Here is a 19,309-nt window from a genome sequence, read left to right on the forward strand (position 1 = left end):
CCCATAGGAGGTAAGGGGAGTGTGCATAGAGAAAATGAGCTGTTGAAATATTTGTGGAAGATCCTGTACAGTCACAGTTTTGGGATGCACGTTCAAGCTGCATCCTGAGCAGTGCTGTAGCCACACTTCCATTTTGAGAGACTGATGGGAAAAGAGAAGAAAAAAACACACCTGTAGCCCAGTGCCACAGTGTCAGAGGAAGCTCAGAAGAAATATGCCTCAGATAAAAATATTTCACTGTCTTTATTAGAACAGTTAGCTGCAGATACCAGAGAGGGATTGTACATTCTAATGAGTGCCATGATGTTTTGTAGGACTGGTACACAGAATCTTACATTTTTTGTTCAGGTAACCTAAAGAATGTGCTTCATGTGGCAACATCTAAATTAACTGGTATTAATTAATATTTTAATTTGAATTAACCAAGTAAATCAACCTGAATACACACGTTTACATAAATTTAAACTAATATTAAAGGTCAAATAAGGTAGAAATATCTCCTTTAAGCGTTTTCTCAATCTATTAGTAAACCCCTAGTTAGCAGAAGAATAATGTAAAAACATGGTGAATTGGGCCTAGGGCTGATTTTCTAATTTTCTGACAATAAACCCATGAAAATCGAATTCGATTTTATACTTCATCACACTGACGGAAGAGCAAAAGCTAAAAAGCTTCCTCACAATAATACAGAATAAAGAATAAAAATAAGAATGAACATAAATATACCTTTAATATTTGTAATTATTTTTGTGACTGTTAAATGATAAAGGTAAAAAACATTTAAATATATATTTTTTTAAATATATTTTATGGGACCAGAAATGGAATCGGTCTTGTTTGCATGTGCTGTGTTGGAATTTCATATGGCCAGCTATCAGTTTAGCCAGTCACTTGTATTATGCTGACTTGGTCTTGTTCTTTTGGCCCTTAAACAGTGCACTGCAACCTGTTACTAGAGTGTTACCATTAATAGCCTAGCAACAGTGACCTCATATTAATACACTAGTAAAATCGATATGCCCTCTGCTGTAAGAGATGATACACACATGTGCAAGTCTAAATTAATGTTAAATTAATGATCCCTACAGCTTGATAAACATGCTAAATACTGTCTTAATGAAAATCGTTATTCGTTAATTGTGAAAAGGTAGGGTTAGGGGATAGAAAATATTGTTAGCTCAGTATAAAAACTAAAGAAGTCAAGTCTTGTGGGTTTTTTATTCATTGAGCTAATTCATCACAATCTCCTGTGCAGATGTTCAGCCTGTGGCCTATGAGGAACCCAAGCACTGGTGCTCTATTATGTACTATGAGCTAAATAATCGGGTGGGAGAAGCCTTCCAGGCCTCTTCCACAAGTGTACTGGTGGACGGCTTTACGGACCCCTCCAACAACCGCAGCCGCTTCTGCCTGGGTCTGCTGTCAAATGTCAACCGCAACTCCACCATTGAGAACACAAGACGCCACATTGGAAAAGGTCTGATCAGAATCAACTGCCCCAATGCTAATAATCATTATAAGTACTGTATGAGACACGGTGCACTGAGCATTGATTTGCACAACACTAAAATATGGTATTGAGTTAAAATGACATATGATATTGCTGATGTGGCTGTAACTTAGCTAAATATTAATTATAACTTGAGCTCACAATGACCTTTTCTGGTATTCTGCAGGAGTCCATTTGTACTATGTGGGAGGAGAGGTTTATGCTGAATGTTTGAGTGACAGCAGTATCTTCGTCCAGAGCCGTAACTGCAACTACCACCACGGCTTCCACCCCACCACTGTATGCAAGATCCCCAGTCGCTGCAGCCTTAAGATCTTCAACAACCAGGAGTTTGCGGAGCTCCTGGCACAGTCGGTCAATCATGGTTTTGAAGCCGTCTATGAGCTCACCAAGATGTGCACCATACGCATGAGCTTTGTAAAGGTTAGCTATAGACCAGATACATTTTCAGACAGGTGAAACCTGGGTAATTATAGAGAGTGTAATTTTTAGGTCCAAAGAATTTAGGTTACACCAACAATAGTCATTTTTATGGGTTAAATCAATTAGAAACAGATCCTTCAGGTAGCAATTCCAGGTTGATATAGGTCTTTATGGGGACAATTGCATGTTACTACTTTTTGAGTTATTTTTAATGTTTGATTGACTTGCTAATATTTTAGTTTTCAGTCAATGGCTGTTTTAGTCATTTCAGTTTTCACTATTAAAAGTGTTTCATATAAAATGTGCTTTGTGTGGTAACATCTAAATTATAAGTAAAAAGTGTTGTTATATCTGACTAAATCAACCTGTCAAATTAGGTTACAATAACCAAAGACATTTTTATGGGTTATCCTTGAGGTAAATTTAGCAGGTTAACACTTTGTTTCAGTGACACTTTTTACATTTTTGTATACAATAAGTTTTTATTTTAGTATTAATATTGTAGGGGTGCCAAAGTTCATCTGTTTACTGTTATAATTGTATAGCATATCAGATATAGCACCACCAAACAATGTTGCTCTTTTGGGCTGGACATAACAAAAATAATATAAAACAGCAATTTTTATATCACCACAGAAACAGTGTTTTCAGTGTGAGAAAATGTACCTACAAGTTGCTTACTTGGTTGTCTCTGCATATTAAAATGGGATAATAGAATGTATTTAAGTAACCAAAAAGCTACACACTTCATTTATGAATACAAAGTGTATCAAAGACTAAAGCTAAAATTAATTGTGTTAATTTTTCATTTTCATTTTTATTCTAGTCTTCCTTATCGTTAATAAAACTGTGTGAAATGCATTTCTACTTGTGTTCCAGGGTTGGGGTGCAGAGTACCATAGACAGGATGTGACAAGCACACCATGCTGGATTGAGATTCATCTTCACGGACCGCTGCAGTGGCTAGATAAAGTCCTCACCCAGATGGGCTCCCCTCAATACCCCATTTCATCTGTGTCCTAAACAGAGCTGTTCATAAAGCAATGGTTGGCAGAACCCTCTCAATCAGGGTTCCCATGGAGCATTTGATTGGTTAAAGGGAGAGAGGGGTGGGTGGGGTTTGTATTTTACTTGAAGACGGTTAAATTGGGGGCATACAATTTGGCTGAAGAGTCCTCAGCTCTCAACCTGAAAGAATCTGGAAAATACTTGACAACTTTGTTTGGTCAAGCATGTTAAATGATGAGGCCATCAAACGTGTAGCAAGTATCCTCCTTGTGAAAGAAATTGGGCTTTTAGCTGTTTGTTTTCTTTGTTTATTGCATTTCTCCTCCTTTTTCAAGTTTACATCTTATTATTACATTGGGGGTGGGGGTGGTATGATAATATGATGCTTTAAATTAACTTAAACAGCATGTGGATGTGTAAAGATAATTAGGCCATTAACACGTAATTTCTCCCGGCCATCTTTCTACGATATCTCAGTCCTGGAAAGATAGAAATGTAGCAATAAAAATGTCTAATGTAGAAAGAAAAATACATATATTTGAATATGCAAATCTTTGAATGGGAAAGTTGTATGGGTAGTTGGGCACATTAGTAGTGTGTAAGGATGCATGAGCAAAGTTGCTCTACTTTTATCGCCGTTATGTTCAACTGATTTTAGTAGTGTGTAAATGTACTTATTAGTAGAGAAAGTGCTTTGCAGGCAAGTGTTGTTTGATACCTAAGATTATTATGGAGGCAGACGTAATTTATTTCGTCCATATGTGCACTGCACCACTGTGTTGCACAAAAGAACGTCCTTATTTGGTTTATTTCTGAAATACCATGAATATTCTGTTCCATATTTGACATTTGTAGAATAAAATAATGACATTTATTTGTTGACTGTGTTCTAAATAGCACTAGTAATATTGTTTTGTAAAAAAGTAGATTTTTGATTAAATTGCTGTTTTTTCTTTTTATTCATAGCAAAATCCCACTCACTGTTAAAATGTAAAACATTTTGTATTTTTTGAAGATATATTGTTCCTTCATATCTGCACTTCTTGGCTCTGTTTGTCTTTTTTTGTGCTGTTCTTGCTTACTTGTACTCTCAGAAAGCAGTTTTATTCCATGAATATCAAGTCTCTACTGGAAGAGTCACTAAAATTGTTTCATTAGCACTGTTTTCTTGTGTCTTGATGTTTCAGAAATCTACAGCAAACAAAATTCTCACACTGGTTTTAGATTTTCATCTATTTAAGGTTAATAACACTATTTTACAAAAAGTGTTACATCCAACATGTATCTATTATTAATATGTAATGTAAATTGTAGTTTAATGAGGTGTATAGTCAGAAGTATAAGATGTAAGTCAATATTGCTCATTTTTAAATAAGATACTTTAATCTTGTCACTTGTCAGAATTGAGTTTTGTTTTTTTATAAATTTACCTATACCTAAGCAGACTATCTAATAGCCAATTACTACTCTCAAGCGGAGTAATTCTGAGGGAAGTCACCACTGGATGAATCCCAAATAAAGCAGTTTGCAGTGGAATCACCTGTCAGGAGAGATGGACACGTTTGATGCATTGATAAAAAAATGCAACAATCAAAAACCAAATCTCACACAATCTGCCATTAATGTCATGTTGAAACATGGGGAAAAGGACAAAGATGCATCTAATGTAATTTTGAATGTCGGAGTAGGCCTAAATGTTTCAATAGTATGAAGAGATTCAACAGACCTTCTTCACAGTCATGCCATCTTTGATTTTTGGGTCATTCTACAGAAGCATCCACATTTCTGTCCCCAGCCTTTACAAAATGTATTCACTTTGAATGCGCCGTTTAGGCATATTTGTTTCACATACTTTATATAATGTGTTCTTTAAACAAGTATACCTATTTTAGATATGAATTAGGCAATATTTGGTTTTAATCAATTATATTAAATTCCAAGTACCCTAAAAGTGCTTGTCCCCAAGGTCATGTATCAAGGTTCAAGGCTCTATTTTGAGTCTAAAAATAAAATTCTCTCCCATTTTAAAAGTAAATGTATACCGCAATATCCCATTTATTACATGGATAACATACCTAAATTAAATTCCAAATAAATGATATATATATATATATATATATATCACCATGGAAATCTAGGCCCGCGGACGGGCCCTTAAATGTACAAAATAAAAGTATCACGATAAACAAAACAGCTGTGTGTTACATTGGTACACATGCCACATATCTTTGGAAAGCTACATTTCTTGATTTTCTATTGATATAAACCATTTTAAGATACAATCACAACAGCAGGTACAATCTATATCTTTGTCAGACCACCAACATATAAACAACCAATAACAAAATTTAGGCAACTCACCTATGATGCCTCATAGTTGTACACTGAGCCATAACTTCCCGACAAAAACGGTGTTGTTTCATTGTCAAATGTCCAAATGATCAAATCAAGTAAAATGTTTAGTCCAAATCACAGTATTACATCAATAAATATCCACAGACTCTTGTTGCATCATTTCAAAGCACCTGGCAGCTGTGCCTAATCTTTCACATATTACCGGTAATAACTTCAGTTCAGATGTAAACATTTCCTATATCCGGTATCAAAATGGAAGCACGCACTCTGGCCTTTCGATTGACACCTCATTTGACCCAATAGGAGCTTCCATGTCCTGTCCACAGCCTTCAATACCCAACCACCATCTGTGTCGAGTGTAAGGGCATACCCACTTTCCTTTGTTTACTGATCAAACCAATTACATTGAAGAGTGGAAATGACTGGCGCATCGTATAGCCAATGAAATTCTGAAAACAGTGATATGCGGCTTTAGTGGAACTATTAGATGACGGCTCTGTTATTCCTGTGCTAAAGTTTCCTCGAGTTTACCCCCTGCTGTGCGCCTCCGTGCGTAAATGCATGCAGAGCTGCTTTGGAACTGTTTACACATTTGGCGATTTAAATATGGTGAAGCGGACCTGAAAAACAGGATTTTCACCCCAGGATGTGATATAAGAAGGCATTCATTGTCAAAATTCTGAGTTTGGAGATGAAATTTCTGAAAACAATACAGATGATTCAGAGGCAGATGGAGAGATGAGACACGGCTCTGGACAAGTAAGTGTTTTCTTGTGTTTATAACATATATTACTGTATATTCGCATAAATAAGCTTTAGTTTGAATAATGAATACACATTTTGTAATTACCCTTTGTCCTGTGTTTCCTCAGTGAGTGTTTGAACCGTTTGTGCGTGTTTTTAGTTCATTGTTTGTTTCAGATCTATTGACATGATATATAGATGTTTTGTATATTTACTGTAAAATATATATATATATATATATATATATATATATATATATATATATATATATATATATAGTAAATAAATCAATAAATATAAGTTGAAAATAAGAATATATGTTGTGTTTGAGAGTCTATTTGTTACAATGCTTGGGGAGGTGGGGGAGGTGTAGGGCCATCTATTTGTTACAGTGCTGAATTCATGGGGAGGTGTAGGCCCATCTCTTTGTTCCATAGTACATTGGCAAAGTATACAGTATTTACAGTAAATATACATACAATAATACATTTTTACACACTCGAAAAGAAAAACTAATATAATATATATATACTATATATATATAGAATACAGAAAAGATGGAGAAGTTGTGTCTAGCTTTGTAAATTACATTTATTTATTCTCCCCCACTCAGCAAGCGGCCACATAAAGTGGAGCAGCAGGACAGCACCTCATCAAGAGAGGAGGGCTTTCAGAGAGACCCTTGCTGAGGAGCATGGCAGAGTTGGGGTCTCAATCCACAGCCAGACCCGTATCTCCTGCTCCACGAAGAGCACATCACAGGCTGTTGCACATCACCAAATCTTGCACCGCTGGTCGGTCTGAAGTGCAGGCAGTGTCATGCAAAGACACCAGTGAAGTACTCTCCTGTGTTGTGCCTATGTGCTTTGTACACAAATGTGACTGCTACAATGACTGGCATGTTGCTAGAAACATGTACAATTTTATAATGGTTTGTAAATACTTTATGTAAAAATTAATGTAAATAGTTTGTTGTGTATTTTTTATATAAACAAATTGTCCACCATAGCACTAGTTTTGACTCTTTTATATGCACAACATTTAGTTTCAAGAAGGAAAAGGCACTCTAATGTGTTTATGCATCAGTTACTCTGTGTCAGCAAAACTAATAGTGGATCTGGATATGGAATATGATAGCTCTAAGTGTCATCTTTCATTAGAGCCCACAATTATGACTGTACGTTGAAGCGTTCAAAAGTTGCAGCCTTTTTGTCCTAGGTTTCCAAAGTGACCTTTTGGAGTATCCAAAAGGCACTTTTATAAAACACCTGGGTGTACCCTTAGAAAAACATGTGTAAAATATTCATTTTTTATGATATTGTTATAACATTTGAACCTGGACTAGGTAAGGATTCATGCTGTGATCCCATTGTGTTCTCAAGCTAATAGCTACAAGTTATAGTCATCTGCAGGCATCTGTATGCAAAAAAAAATTTCAGGCGGAAAAAAAAACTTCTATTTCATTGTGTTCAAACTTCTATTACTCAAAATCAGTAGCACTTACAGTAATTCTGACTGCTGGAGAAAAAACTTCAGAGTGTCCCCTTTCAAATGTGACCAAAACCATGCATGTACTCCAAACGGTTCAAGAACAGCTTTAAATTTACTTTGGGTATGCCTTGATTAGGCGTTTTAGGCTAATTTTACAGGATTGGGAAGAGGATATATATATATATATATATATATATATAATATGATGGATATAATTGTCCCCTGGAGTCGTCTCTGGGGTTAGCGCTTAATAAAACACTTATTTGGACAAATATCCAGATATTGACATCAATGACTAAATCTTGCATCCTGCTAGCCGAAGTTCTATCAAAAAATTGATAATAATAGAAAGGTACAGTCCAAGTTGTCTGTGCCTTTTCAATTATCAGAAATTTCCTAATTTGTTCCATAATTTAATTTGAGGCTTTTAGATGACATTACTCGTATGACCGATTTTATTATAACAGTGTAAAATATTGGGCCTACCCTTATCAATAAACTCAATAGTTACATCAAAGGTTCGGAGAATCTGGGGTAATGCAAACAGTTCCAAATTCCTCAAACTTGGTTAACACAACATATTAGGTGGCACATAAGAATGAACAAACATGTATTATGATGCTGCATCAAACTACAAACACAGAACCATAAACCAAAACAAGTGTAAATATTTGTAAATATCCCACAGAGTGAATCCAATTCAGTAATAACTGATCCCAGAGTCCAACAAAAACATCAGTTCTTCACAAATGGCAAAAAACTGTGTTGGCCAACAACAAAAAGAAAAAAAAGAAAAAAGAAAATCACCAAAAATGTTCTGCTCTTGGAACTAGGGTCTGCTTCAAGAAATCTACAAAATTTAAGGCACAAGTGTCAATTCCAAGAAAGAGAAAAGTTGTTTTTAACGGCAATAGGCCGCAACACAGGTTATCCTCCAGTTTCTTTACTCCCTCTCCTCAAAATGGCTACCCCATGTCTTGATAAGCCATGAGGCTGTTTCAAAATAAGTGTCCTTCCTGTTCTTAACAGGAAGTAAAAACTGTTTGAATAAAAGTCCCACTAATATACTCAAACCGACCCCCCCCCCCAGTAATTTTTTTTATTGAGAACACAGATTAGGACATAATTTACAGTTTTAACTTGCATACAGCAACAACTTTAACATGCATTTACACTCTCACTGATTGTAGCAAACACTTGAATGTACATGCAATTAGTTTACTGGACCAAGCTGCTTCTTCACCATAGTTGGGCTGTCCCATTTTGGGGCGAGTTTTGATGAATAGTCAGACACTTGTGATGGAGGATGTGCCCGGACCCAGACCAGATCTCCCACTTGAAATTGCACATGTTTCCTGTGAGCATTGTAATATCTGGCTTGTCTCAGTTGAGCATTTCTCACAGATTTCTGTACTACTTTGTTGAGTTGGTGTTGTCTTTCCATCAAAGCATAAGATGGTTGATTGGGGTGGAGTATCAATCTTTCTAGGGGTCCTTTCAGTTGTCTGCCCACAGCAAGTTCAGGAGGAGTTCTGTTGGTGGATTCATGTTTGGCAGTGTTAAATATGGTGTGCCCATATGACTGCAAGGCACTCCTCCTTCGATATGGAGTAGTTTAGCTCAGCTCTTTTTAACCTCCTTGAAGCACAAGCAATTACATGCTCGTCACCATCCATGTTCCGGGTGAGTACAGCTCCAAGTCAAACTGCGCTAGCATCAGTTTGCACTTGAAATTGCTGGGTAAAGTCAGGTCGTGCTAACACAGGCACTTGTTTCAGTGCTTCTTTGAGTTGGTCCAGGCTTTATTGGAATTCAGTGGTCCGTTTCCACTCATCTCCTTTCTGCTTCAGATGGTTCAATGGAGCAGCACGTTCAGAAAAGTAAGGGATGAATTTATGATACCACCCCACCAGGCCTAGGAAGCTCTGTAGTGATACAAGACCTTGGGGAGTGGGATAATCAGTGAGGGTGGCAACCTTCTCAGGATCCACCTCCACCCCTTTCCTTGAAAAATAAAAATAAAAATTCTTCAAATTCAAGGTCAGGTTAGAGTTCTTAAGTTTTCAGTATACTGCCTTGAGATCTTCTAGGTGTTGCTGTTTGGTAGGAGAATACACAATAATGTCAATGTACACAAAGCAAATTCATCCTCTCAGTTCATCCAGTACTCTTACCATTAGTATTTAAATGGTAGCTCCAGCATTTGAGATGAACAGTATGGTAAAAAAATTATAGAGATCAAAAGGGGTAATGAAGGCAGTTTATTCTCTACTACTCCTCTTCATTTCCACCTGCCAGTAACCTGAATTCAGGTCAAGAGTACTGAAGTATTTTGCTCCATGTAATGATTCTAGTATGTTGTGTATTATGAGCAATGGGTATACGTCCTGTGGAGTTTTGGAATTCAGGCTGCAGTAGTCAACACAGAATCGCAGAATGCCATCAGACTTTGGGACTAGGACCACTGGAGATGCCCAAGACAATTGTAATGGTTCAATAATGCCCTCCTGGAGCATCCTTTCAATCTCTACTCTAATAACATTTTTTTTCAGGGGTGAGACTCAATACACTTTACTCCTGATTGGGACATCATCGGTGGTTATGATGTGGAGTGTTGTCTGGTTTGTTCTTCAGAGTTTGTCAGAACAGACAGTTGAACATGCATGCAAGATATGTTGTATCTCTAGAGGATGGCTCATTATCATGTCACTATGTATTGTGGCTGATGTTAGAGCCTCAGGTTTGCAGGTTTCTCTAGAGGTAAAGCCATAAACAGGTAGGTTGCATATTCCTTTTTCTGGATCCAGGGGTGTTCCCACAGTAGCTGTTGGAGGAAAGGGAAGATAATAGTTTTTCCTCTAATCATGAGTTCATAGTTCCATTCTCACATGTTCAGCTGCACACCTGTTTGACTTAGGAAGTCTAGACCAAGGATGAGGGGAAAGCTAGCTGTTTGACATGACATGACATATGTGTCCACTGTCCACACAAGTCTGTACCGTTTGTCCGATATAGAGAATTTGCCTTCTGATGTATGTGCCTTTCCATCCGCCAATACAAAAGTCCTGTTTGAACTCTTGTGGAGGTTCTCACTAGCTTTCACCAGGGTTTCCCCACAGTTGCTTTTGCATTAAGGTGTAGGTGGAACCAGTGTCAACAATGGCTTTCACTTGGAATCCACAAACTCCAATGGCAACCTTAAGCGGTGGAAAGTTATAGCTATATGGGGTACTCAACCCTCTTTTGCGGGATTTGTGTTGGTTGACTTTGGACCTGTAGTCATTCTTTGAGTTCAGATCTCTTTCGACCATGGATCCAACCTTTACCAACTGTTCTACAGTATACAATGTGCCCCCCAGACTGCCTGCCAGGAAAGGGTTACAACTGTTCGAGATTCACCTCATGACTTCCACTTCTGGGAGGCCAGCCTTCCACTTCAAGCTCTGTAGTCACAGGCAAAGTCCTGCATGCCTTTGTCTGGGCCCTGAACCATGGCTTTAAATTGGTCTTCTACCTCAGTGAGGTAGTCAGTAGGGAGAAATGCTGCCATAATTTACCTTTTAAACTCTGCCCAGTTATTAATCTTCTTTTCAGCCATTCACCAACTTCTAGCAGACCCTGTGAGAACAGCATTTATTGTGGCTATGAGTTCCGTATCTTACAGGCATCTCAACGTCAGGATATTTTTCACATTTCTCAAACTCCAGCACATAACATTTGTAACTCTTTTCTCCAAAAGTGGGGAATTCCAAGTTAATTGGAGGTTTGGGCAAGATGCAGATGGAATGGATACTTCTTGGTTGTGTTGGAAACTCAGAAGCGAAGACCAGGAGACTTGGTTGTATCTTCAGCAGGATTCTTCATTGAGAACACGAGCTGTCGGTAGCTGCAGTCATCAAGTCTGAGCAAGGGAACTTTACATTGTAGTTTATATACATTTAGAGGGCAGTGCTTAGAAATGGAGACAAAGCACCTAGGTGAAGACCTTAAAAAAAAGCATGCAAATGAAGTAAACAGGTTTAGGAACCCGCCCTAGACTCTAGAGTGTTACCAATCCTAATCCAATCAGCATAACTATTCAAATGCATAGATGCTAATCCAATCAGCCTTACTATTCAATGACTGGAGCTGGGGTTCCAAGAGCCATTAAAGACAAAGGGTGAGAGTCTCAGTAATCTGACTCATTTAACTTACATAGAGAGAACAGGACTGGCAGGAATCTCTTGTTTAAACTCTGTTTAACAGCTGATGTAATCATCATCTTTACCTCAAATGCTAAATTTATATCTACTATGCTTTCTCAGTTTATATACAATTGTATTGAACCTAGATTTAACATTTTATAAATTTGTAATACAACAGTTCCCCCTTTGAGAGTTCTAATAACTCTCACAAAATACAAATTTAGACAGTTTCTTGTAACCTGTGGTCGTTACAGGCACTAGCATATGCTCCGTGTTGATTTCTGTGATTGCATGCTGACACAGAAACAAACATGCAATTAGGGTCCGGGAAGTTCTTACGGGTAATAGTCTTTTCTGGTTGGAACTGTCATTTTCTCGTGAGGGGCGCGAGTCATTTGTTGAATGAAACACTTGATACGGTGGACGCATAGATAGGAGTAGGAGAAACAACAGCAGAATTGCTATTTCCTTGATCCACAGCCAGGGTTTACCTAACAGGTTTCCGAACCATGAAGAATTATCTTCAGTCATCTGATGTCATTTTGCTGAAAGACCAAGAATGTCTTGTTGGATTTTGTTCAAGTCCTCTGTTGGATCTATTAATCCGGTGCAGCTCTCAGGGCCGATAATGGTGCAGGCTCCCCCTTGCATTGCAAGAATGTAATCCAAGGCAACTCTGTTCTTTAAGATCATTATCTTGTGCGAAGTGAGAGTGTCCGTGATGTTACCCAGGGCCAAAGCCGTATCATTTGCCTATTTTTGTACAGAATTTGATAAGCTTCTGACTTGATAAAGGGCCTTTATGACACCATAAAATGGGATTAATGCTCCAAGAGTTCTTGACCACCATGTTTGTGCACAAGTGAGTCCTGGAATGCAGCCATCTTCTTTGTTTGTGGTAGGAGCTGAATTTTGTAGATGTGGAGAGCTTGGGGTAGTGTGTGTATTTTCTCTGATAGCCAGTAGAACATAAACCAGGGTGCACCTGCCGTTGAATTGGCTGGGTAGGATGTTGTAGACAGAAGTTCCACAAAACCAAAAAGTGGCAGTCGGTGGGGGAATCGTACACCACTGATTTATTGTCAAGAGTTTCGGGAGGGATGGTGTCCTGTGGAGACACTCTTCAAAGTCCTTTTCCTCTTTTCCTGCTGATGAAGTAATGTCCACATGGGATTCTGTTCTCATTTCGACCACAAAGCTGCAACGTTTGCGAGGAATTTCACAGCATTGTAGAGTATGAACGGAAAATCATGAACTCATTAATTCTGAATGCAATGCACACATTTTTACTAAACCCACACTCTGATCCTCCCCATCTAAATCACCGGGTAGCGCCAACGAGTCTGGGAGTTAGAATGCTTTCTTGACGTTTTTTCAACCCAAAGAGCCTCTCCAGAGACACTCGTGATATCGCCATCTACACACTGAAAATCTTAGACACAAACGTTCCTACCATTTAAAACCCAGAAATGGCTTATTTTTAATGAAATATGTTTTATTCCCCTATGCTTGGGTATTTCTGCTGTTATATCAAACTAGTTAAGATTGTTTAGATGTGTAGTTAAACTCTGAGGGCTTATATAAAGAGTCTAAGAGTATATATTCACTTTTAAGTGTACCAAATACAAGCTTCTTGGTATCAAATTAAACCTTACGACTCGCCCTAGCTGAATATATATATATATATATATATATATATATATATATATATATATATGGTTACATTAAAATGTATTCTGCTATGTTTTACCATCTTTTGAGTGATTCAAACCACATCCGGACCCTGTTGTAAATTAGGCAAATGGCGAGCCTTGACAAGACAAATGGAACCATCTCGCGCCATTTGGCGTTTATCTCAGTCTTTTCCTTGTCTTCGGACAAAGCTCAACACTCTACATTTTTGGAGCAGTCCGATATCCTCCGGGTGAAAGGACTCTCTCTCAGTTTCAACCGTTACTCCTGCTTTGAACTTCCCGCGAGCGATCCACGCTCCGGAAGCACCAACAGAAATCCTCCATCTCACGGACGCAACGAGGACATTCACGCACACACGCAGTCTTGTTCAGCGACACAAAGGTCCAATTTGCAAGTATTATCCCATCTAAATTCAAATGCGTTAAAGTGTGTAATTCCCTTGCTGGCTCTTAAGGTTTAACTGTTGTAACAAGTTTGCTATCCCTGTAATCTCTTTATTTTCCTTACTGTTTTACTTTGTTCTATGTTAAATGTTTGTTGTTCAATGTGTTCTACGTTTGTTAAGTTTGTGATATATCCTAGTTCCTTGTATTAAACCCAAGTATACGCTTGATTGTCTGTGTTTGCTGGTCATAAAGCAAAGCCTCTTTAATGTGCGATCTAAAGCTACGAGCTGATATTATCAAAGTTAACGTGCTTTGATTAAGTAGGCTTATACTAAGAATAAACCTTCTGGAGAATTGATCAAGAGTATCGAGCAAAGTGGTTTGCTGGACGAACTGGTTGGTTGCAGTATGGGTTAATTCCATTAAGGTGTTCTGAAAATTAATACAGCCTGTCTGCATATGATGTATATTCCTAATTAATTATAATTCGTTGTGTTTAATTATCTATATATATCTGAAGCAGACTTTTGGGCTATATAACCCCTGTTTTGGGGCAATTTAGAATGTATTGTTATCTAGTTCAAACAGTATGATTAATCATTGATTACATACATTAATATTAATTGTACATTCCCCAAACTTGAACCAAGAAACCCTACAGCATAATATCCATGCACCAAGGAAAAGTCATTGGCAAAAGTAGATCTGTCATGATGGGAGTAGCTGAAGTTAGGTTGCAGGATGGTAATCCAGGAATGCAACATGGAGAAGCTAGGGGATTTGTTATGTTGTGACATGTATTCTTGTTTGAGATGGGGTGTGCCACCCATGGGATTCCTGCTCCTACTGAAAGCGGGTGTGGCATGCAAACATACTTTTCAGCAAACAAGGCATATTTTGACATATTCATCTGCTCTAAGATGATGTTGTTTCTGGAGTCTACACTGTGCGCGATGTTCATGATGGTTACTAGTACGACAATCTTGATCATGTTGATGGATGACTGAAGTTACCGTACGTTGTGCATTTTTTTTCCTTTTGTGATAGTTGGCTCGGCAGTAGGTCTAGTTGTTTTCTAGGAGGTTGTGGCTTCATACGTAGGTGAGGAGGTTGATGCATATGGGTCTCGGGGCAGCCATCAAGTGGTATCTGCACAGAGTAAGAAAGAAAACAAAAAGACAATAGAGCAGTATCCTTTTCAGAATCTGCTATTGTTGTTCCTTCTTTCCCCATTTCTTAATTCCTGCGTCACCTAAAGAACAGTGAGGTAAGGGTGGACTAGTGGTTGGGGAAGGCCTATGAGGGAGTCTTCACCACAGGGTTGGCCCCCGAAGCCTGTTGCATTCGGTTCTTCCCTGGGCTCCTCACTGGTCCGTGTCCTATTCTATCCCTGTAGGTGGGGGAACAACTTTACAGTGCGACACATGAGTCCAGGTTTTCCTTCCCTGACACAATACTGCAGCTGCTGTAATCAACATCACTTGATGTGGTCCGTGCCACTTAAGTTCTAATGGCTCGTTTCTGAATGAATTTATCATGACCCATTGACCTGCGATGATTGTGTGTCCACCTTCTGGTGGAGTCTGCCAACACGACTCAACTCTCTCTTGGTACTCTGTACAGCCTTTGTGAGGTTTTCACAGTAAGCAATCAGGGCATCGGAGGCAATGTGTACATCAGCATTTCTAAGATCAATCACACCTGGCATCTGCATTGGGCATCCAGTAATAATCTCATGAGGGCTCAGTCCTACTGATCTGTTAGGTGACGCTCTCATACTACACAGTACTGCTGGCAGCGCTTCGACCCATGGTACTCCTTCCTGATGCATTTTGCTTAGCCTGGTTTTGATTGTTCTGTTCGATCGTTCAACCTGTCCTGATGCTTGTGGCCTGTATGGGCAGTGAAAATTCCACTTAATCTTCAACATTCTAGACACTTCATTGACTACCTGTTCTGTAAAGTGTGTACCTTGATCTTAGTCATTGCAATCTGGTAATCCCCATCTGGGGATGAAATCAGTGACAAGACATTAAGCAGTATGAGCAGTTGTAGCACGCCCTGTTGCATAAGCTTTTATCCACCTTGAGATCTTGTCAATTACTACCAAAACGTCAGTTTTTCCCTTACACAGAGGCAACGATATGTAGTCAACTTGCAGGTGAAGAAATGGTCCTGGTGGAGCTGGGGTATGTGTTGCTGCTGGCACGTCATTATTTTTCTGATATGTAATGCATATATTGACTGTTTCGGTGGCTACCTTTCTGAATTTTGGATTCCACCATTGATTTGAGAACCTGTGATTCATCATTGCTGGACCACTGTGACCCAAATTGTGTATTTGTTGAGCCAAATATGGCAGCAGTGATTCGGGAGCAACATACTTTCCCCCTTTGGTCCAGCAGCTGTATGAATCTATGGTGGCTCCTTTGTCTAACCATGTCCATGCTTCATATAGGAGGAATGTCTTTGTACAGATCAATGATTGATTCAGGAGGGAGAATTGTCTTCTGTGCTGTACTACCTGAACACACTTGTACAGTTGCATAGGAACAAGCCTGTTTAGCTGCTACATCAGCAAGAGCATTTAATTTAGCTTCCTTGGTATTAGTTGCGAGATGTGCCTTCACTTTGATCACCACCAATTTCTTTGGAAGTTTCATGGCAAACATTAGATCTTTCACTAATTCAGCATGCTTGATGGGGGATCCAGCAGAAGTTAGAAACTGGCTGCTTTGCCAAATGATACCAAAATCATGAATTAACCCAAAAGCATACCTGGAATCTGTGTAGATATTTGTAACCGATCCTGTAGCTAGCGTCCATGCTCAGGTTAAGGCTACTATTTCTGCAGCTTGAGCTGAAAAATGATCTGGAAGATGACCTGAAGCTACCACTTCTGTGGTGGACGTTACTGCATAACCTGCTTGTCTGTTACCTTCAATGACTTGAGCTGAACCATCAACAAACAACTCAAATTCTGAATTCTCTATGGGAGTTTCTTTTACTTCACTCGTAGGTGTGTATGCAAGTGTAACACAATCACGAGTCATTTCTCCATCCTCTAACACAACTTCAGTCATTGCAGACATCATACATGAGGATGGGTTTGTGAAAGGCGCACGCTTTCAAAGAATGTTCAGGGCTGTGAGGGTTGCTAACCAATTTCCCCAATGCTAACCAATTTGCTTGATTCATTAGTGTGGACAATGCATGAGGGCATTTTACGTTTACAGTCTGTCCTAACACCATTACTGATGAAGCCTGAAGAGCTAGTTGAACTGCCTGCACCGCTCTAAGACATGGGCCCATACCTTGAGCGACTATGTCAAGTATACAAGAATAGTAATGAATTGGGCGTATACTGCCCCCATGATCTTGCATTAGATATGCAGTCATAAAGTGTTCATAGACATAAAGCAAAAAGGGTCTATCAGATTGTGCAATTCCTAATGCTGGTGCTTGACATAGTGCTCTCTTCAAATCATTGAAAGTTTTGAGATGAAGTTCTTCCATACAAACGGTATCGGAATCTTTAACATGGCCTTTCAACAAGTCATAGAGCAGCTGAGCAATCGAGGCATAGTCTTCAATCCAAGGTCTACAGTAACCTGCTGTTCCTAATAATGATCGGAGTGTTTTAATGGTAGTAGGAGGAGGTATTGTAATAGATGCTGTGCGTGTAGATGCACTGGTGTGTTTAACTAATTATCTTCAACCTCGGTCAGAAGGTTTATATCAGGAAACAAAGAAGAACAGTTCAACGACAGCCTCAGTTCCAAAGCATTAATTTATTTTAATAAATTCCCAAGATAATTTGTTTCTCTTTATCTGTTTGTATGTAATTGAATGTGGTCTCTGAAATGATATAAAGGATAACAAGGAACAATATATTCTATAAACTAAACAAATCTTATTCTGCTTGAATGTACATTACAATGAATAAGTCTAAATAATGAGTCTGAACACTTAAAATGTAGTAGAACACATAACTAATTATAACACAAGGAATATGCATGTATATAACTTAGGATATTAAAGTGAACTTACGTAGTCAAAAACACACATACATCCAAACAAACTGCATGATCCGTCTCATTGCAACAACAGAACGCTCTAGATAAGACTAAACTTGTCCGGGCATGTCCGTAGCCCCACCCACCTATGATGTCATGAACTCAACAGGGGGTTTTATACAGCCGCCCCCTAATTTGTACAGCAAATTAGAAATGTAAGAAAGGTCCCTGTATATAACAAGTTATGTAACAGTAACATCATCAGGTAACTCTGGGAGCACAACGAGTTTGGAGACAGGGCGACTATAGGTGCGGCTTCCAATAGCTACCTCTGCCACTCTAATTCTTCCGTCGCTGCTAGGGACAACTCGTTTAACCCTGCCAACAGGCCAGAGGGCCCGTGGTATTCGAGAGTCAACAACCATAACTACCTGCCCCACGGATATGTCTGGTGTGGATTGTTGCCATTTCTGACGGAGTTGTGAACTTGGCAAGTAGTTCTGGATGAATTGCTCCAGAATTGATCTGCAATGACCTGGCTGTGTCACCAATTTCTCTTCCCCAGCAGTTCTTTAGTGCCATAAACGGCTTGAGGAAGACAGGCATCCCGCCACCCCATGAGCAACAGATTTGGACTGACAGGGTCCATGTCCGATACTTCCGAGGAAACATAACCCAGTGGTTTAGAATTGAGTATCCCCTCCACTTCAACAAGAACAGTAGAAAGTACTTCCTCAGACACAACTTGATCTTTAAGGACAACCTGGAGACAGGATTTAACCGAGTGGATTTCACGCTCCCAGGCTCCCTCAAAATGAGGTGCATGTGGAGGGTTAAATTGAAAGGATATACTCTGTTCACTCATTTTCTGTCGGACTGCTGGCTCAAGTGCAGCAAAAGCTTCTTGGAGTTCTCTGTTGCCACCTCTGAAAAATCTGTCATGGCCCGATTCAGGACCTGCATGTAAACTGTTTGCATTATCTTTACGAAGGAGAGGAGTTGCGTAGCGGTATACTCCCTCTACTTCTACTCGCTCTGTCTTTGTTTCCAGTAATTTGAAAGCATTTTTGTCCTGCCTGGATCGAGTAATATCCTTAACTGGTTGGAAGGGAAGTACATCTACTTGCCATAGCTTTTCCACATGGTGAAGCAGATCTTGTGAAGGATTGCTGAACAGTGCAGTGTTCAAACATGCAGTTTCAAGTGGCTGGTCTAGGAATGTAACTGGACCTTGGATAGCCCAACCCAAACTGGTACTGACTGCAACAGGGCTGCCCAGTGGGCCAATTTGCACTGGGGCTATCGGTGTGATGAGCTGTGGGTAATCAGAACCAATAAGAAGCATGGGCTGTACCTCTTTGAAAGGGTTAATGGGAACATCCCTCAGATGTGGGAACTTGCATTTCAGAATGTCAATAGGACAAGATTGCTTGGCAAGGTTCAACTCTTGTGCAGTAAAGGCACTGTATATCTTGTGTTGGATGCCTGGATTAACGG

At 39.2% G+C, this 19,309-nt stretch overlaps 1 protein-coding gene across 1 annotated transcript in view; it reads left to right on the forward strand.

The window, feature by feature from the left end:
• LOC127651294 (mothers against decapentaplegic homolog 1-like) overlaps positions 1-3,275 on the forward strand; it is a 29,672-nt gene extending 26,397 nt beyond the window's left edge. The window contains exons 4-6 of the mRNA XM_052137073.1: positions 1,256-1,477; positions 1,677-1,933; positions 2,813-3,275. Coding sequence (XP_051993033.1) covers positions 1,256-1,477; positions 1,677-1,933; positions 2,813-2,956 — 623 coding nt within the window. The 3' untranslated portion in view covers positions 2,957-3,275. The remainder of the gene's footprint in view (positions 1-1,255; positions 1,478-1,676; positions 1,934-2,812) is intronic.
• The last annotated feature ends 16,034 nt before the right edge of the window (positions 3,276-19,309 follow it).

The sequence above is a fragment of the Xyrauchen texanus genome, chromosome 11 (assembly GCF_025860055.1).
Source record: "Xyrauchen texanus isolate HMW12.3.18 chromosome 11, RBS_HiC_50CHRs, whole genome shotgun sequence".
NCBI lineage: Eukaryota > Metazoa > Chordata > Actinopteri > Cypriniformes > Catostomidae > Xyrauchen > Xyrauchen texanus.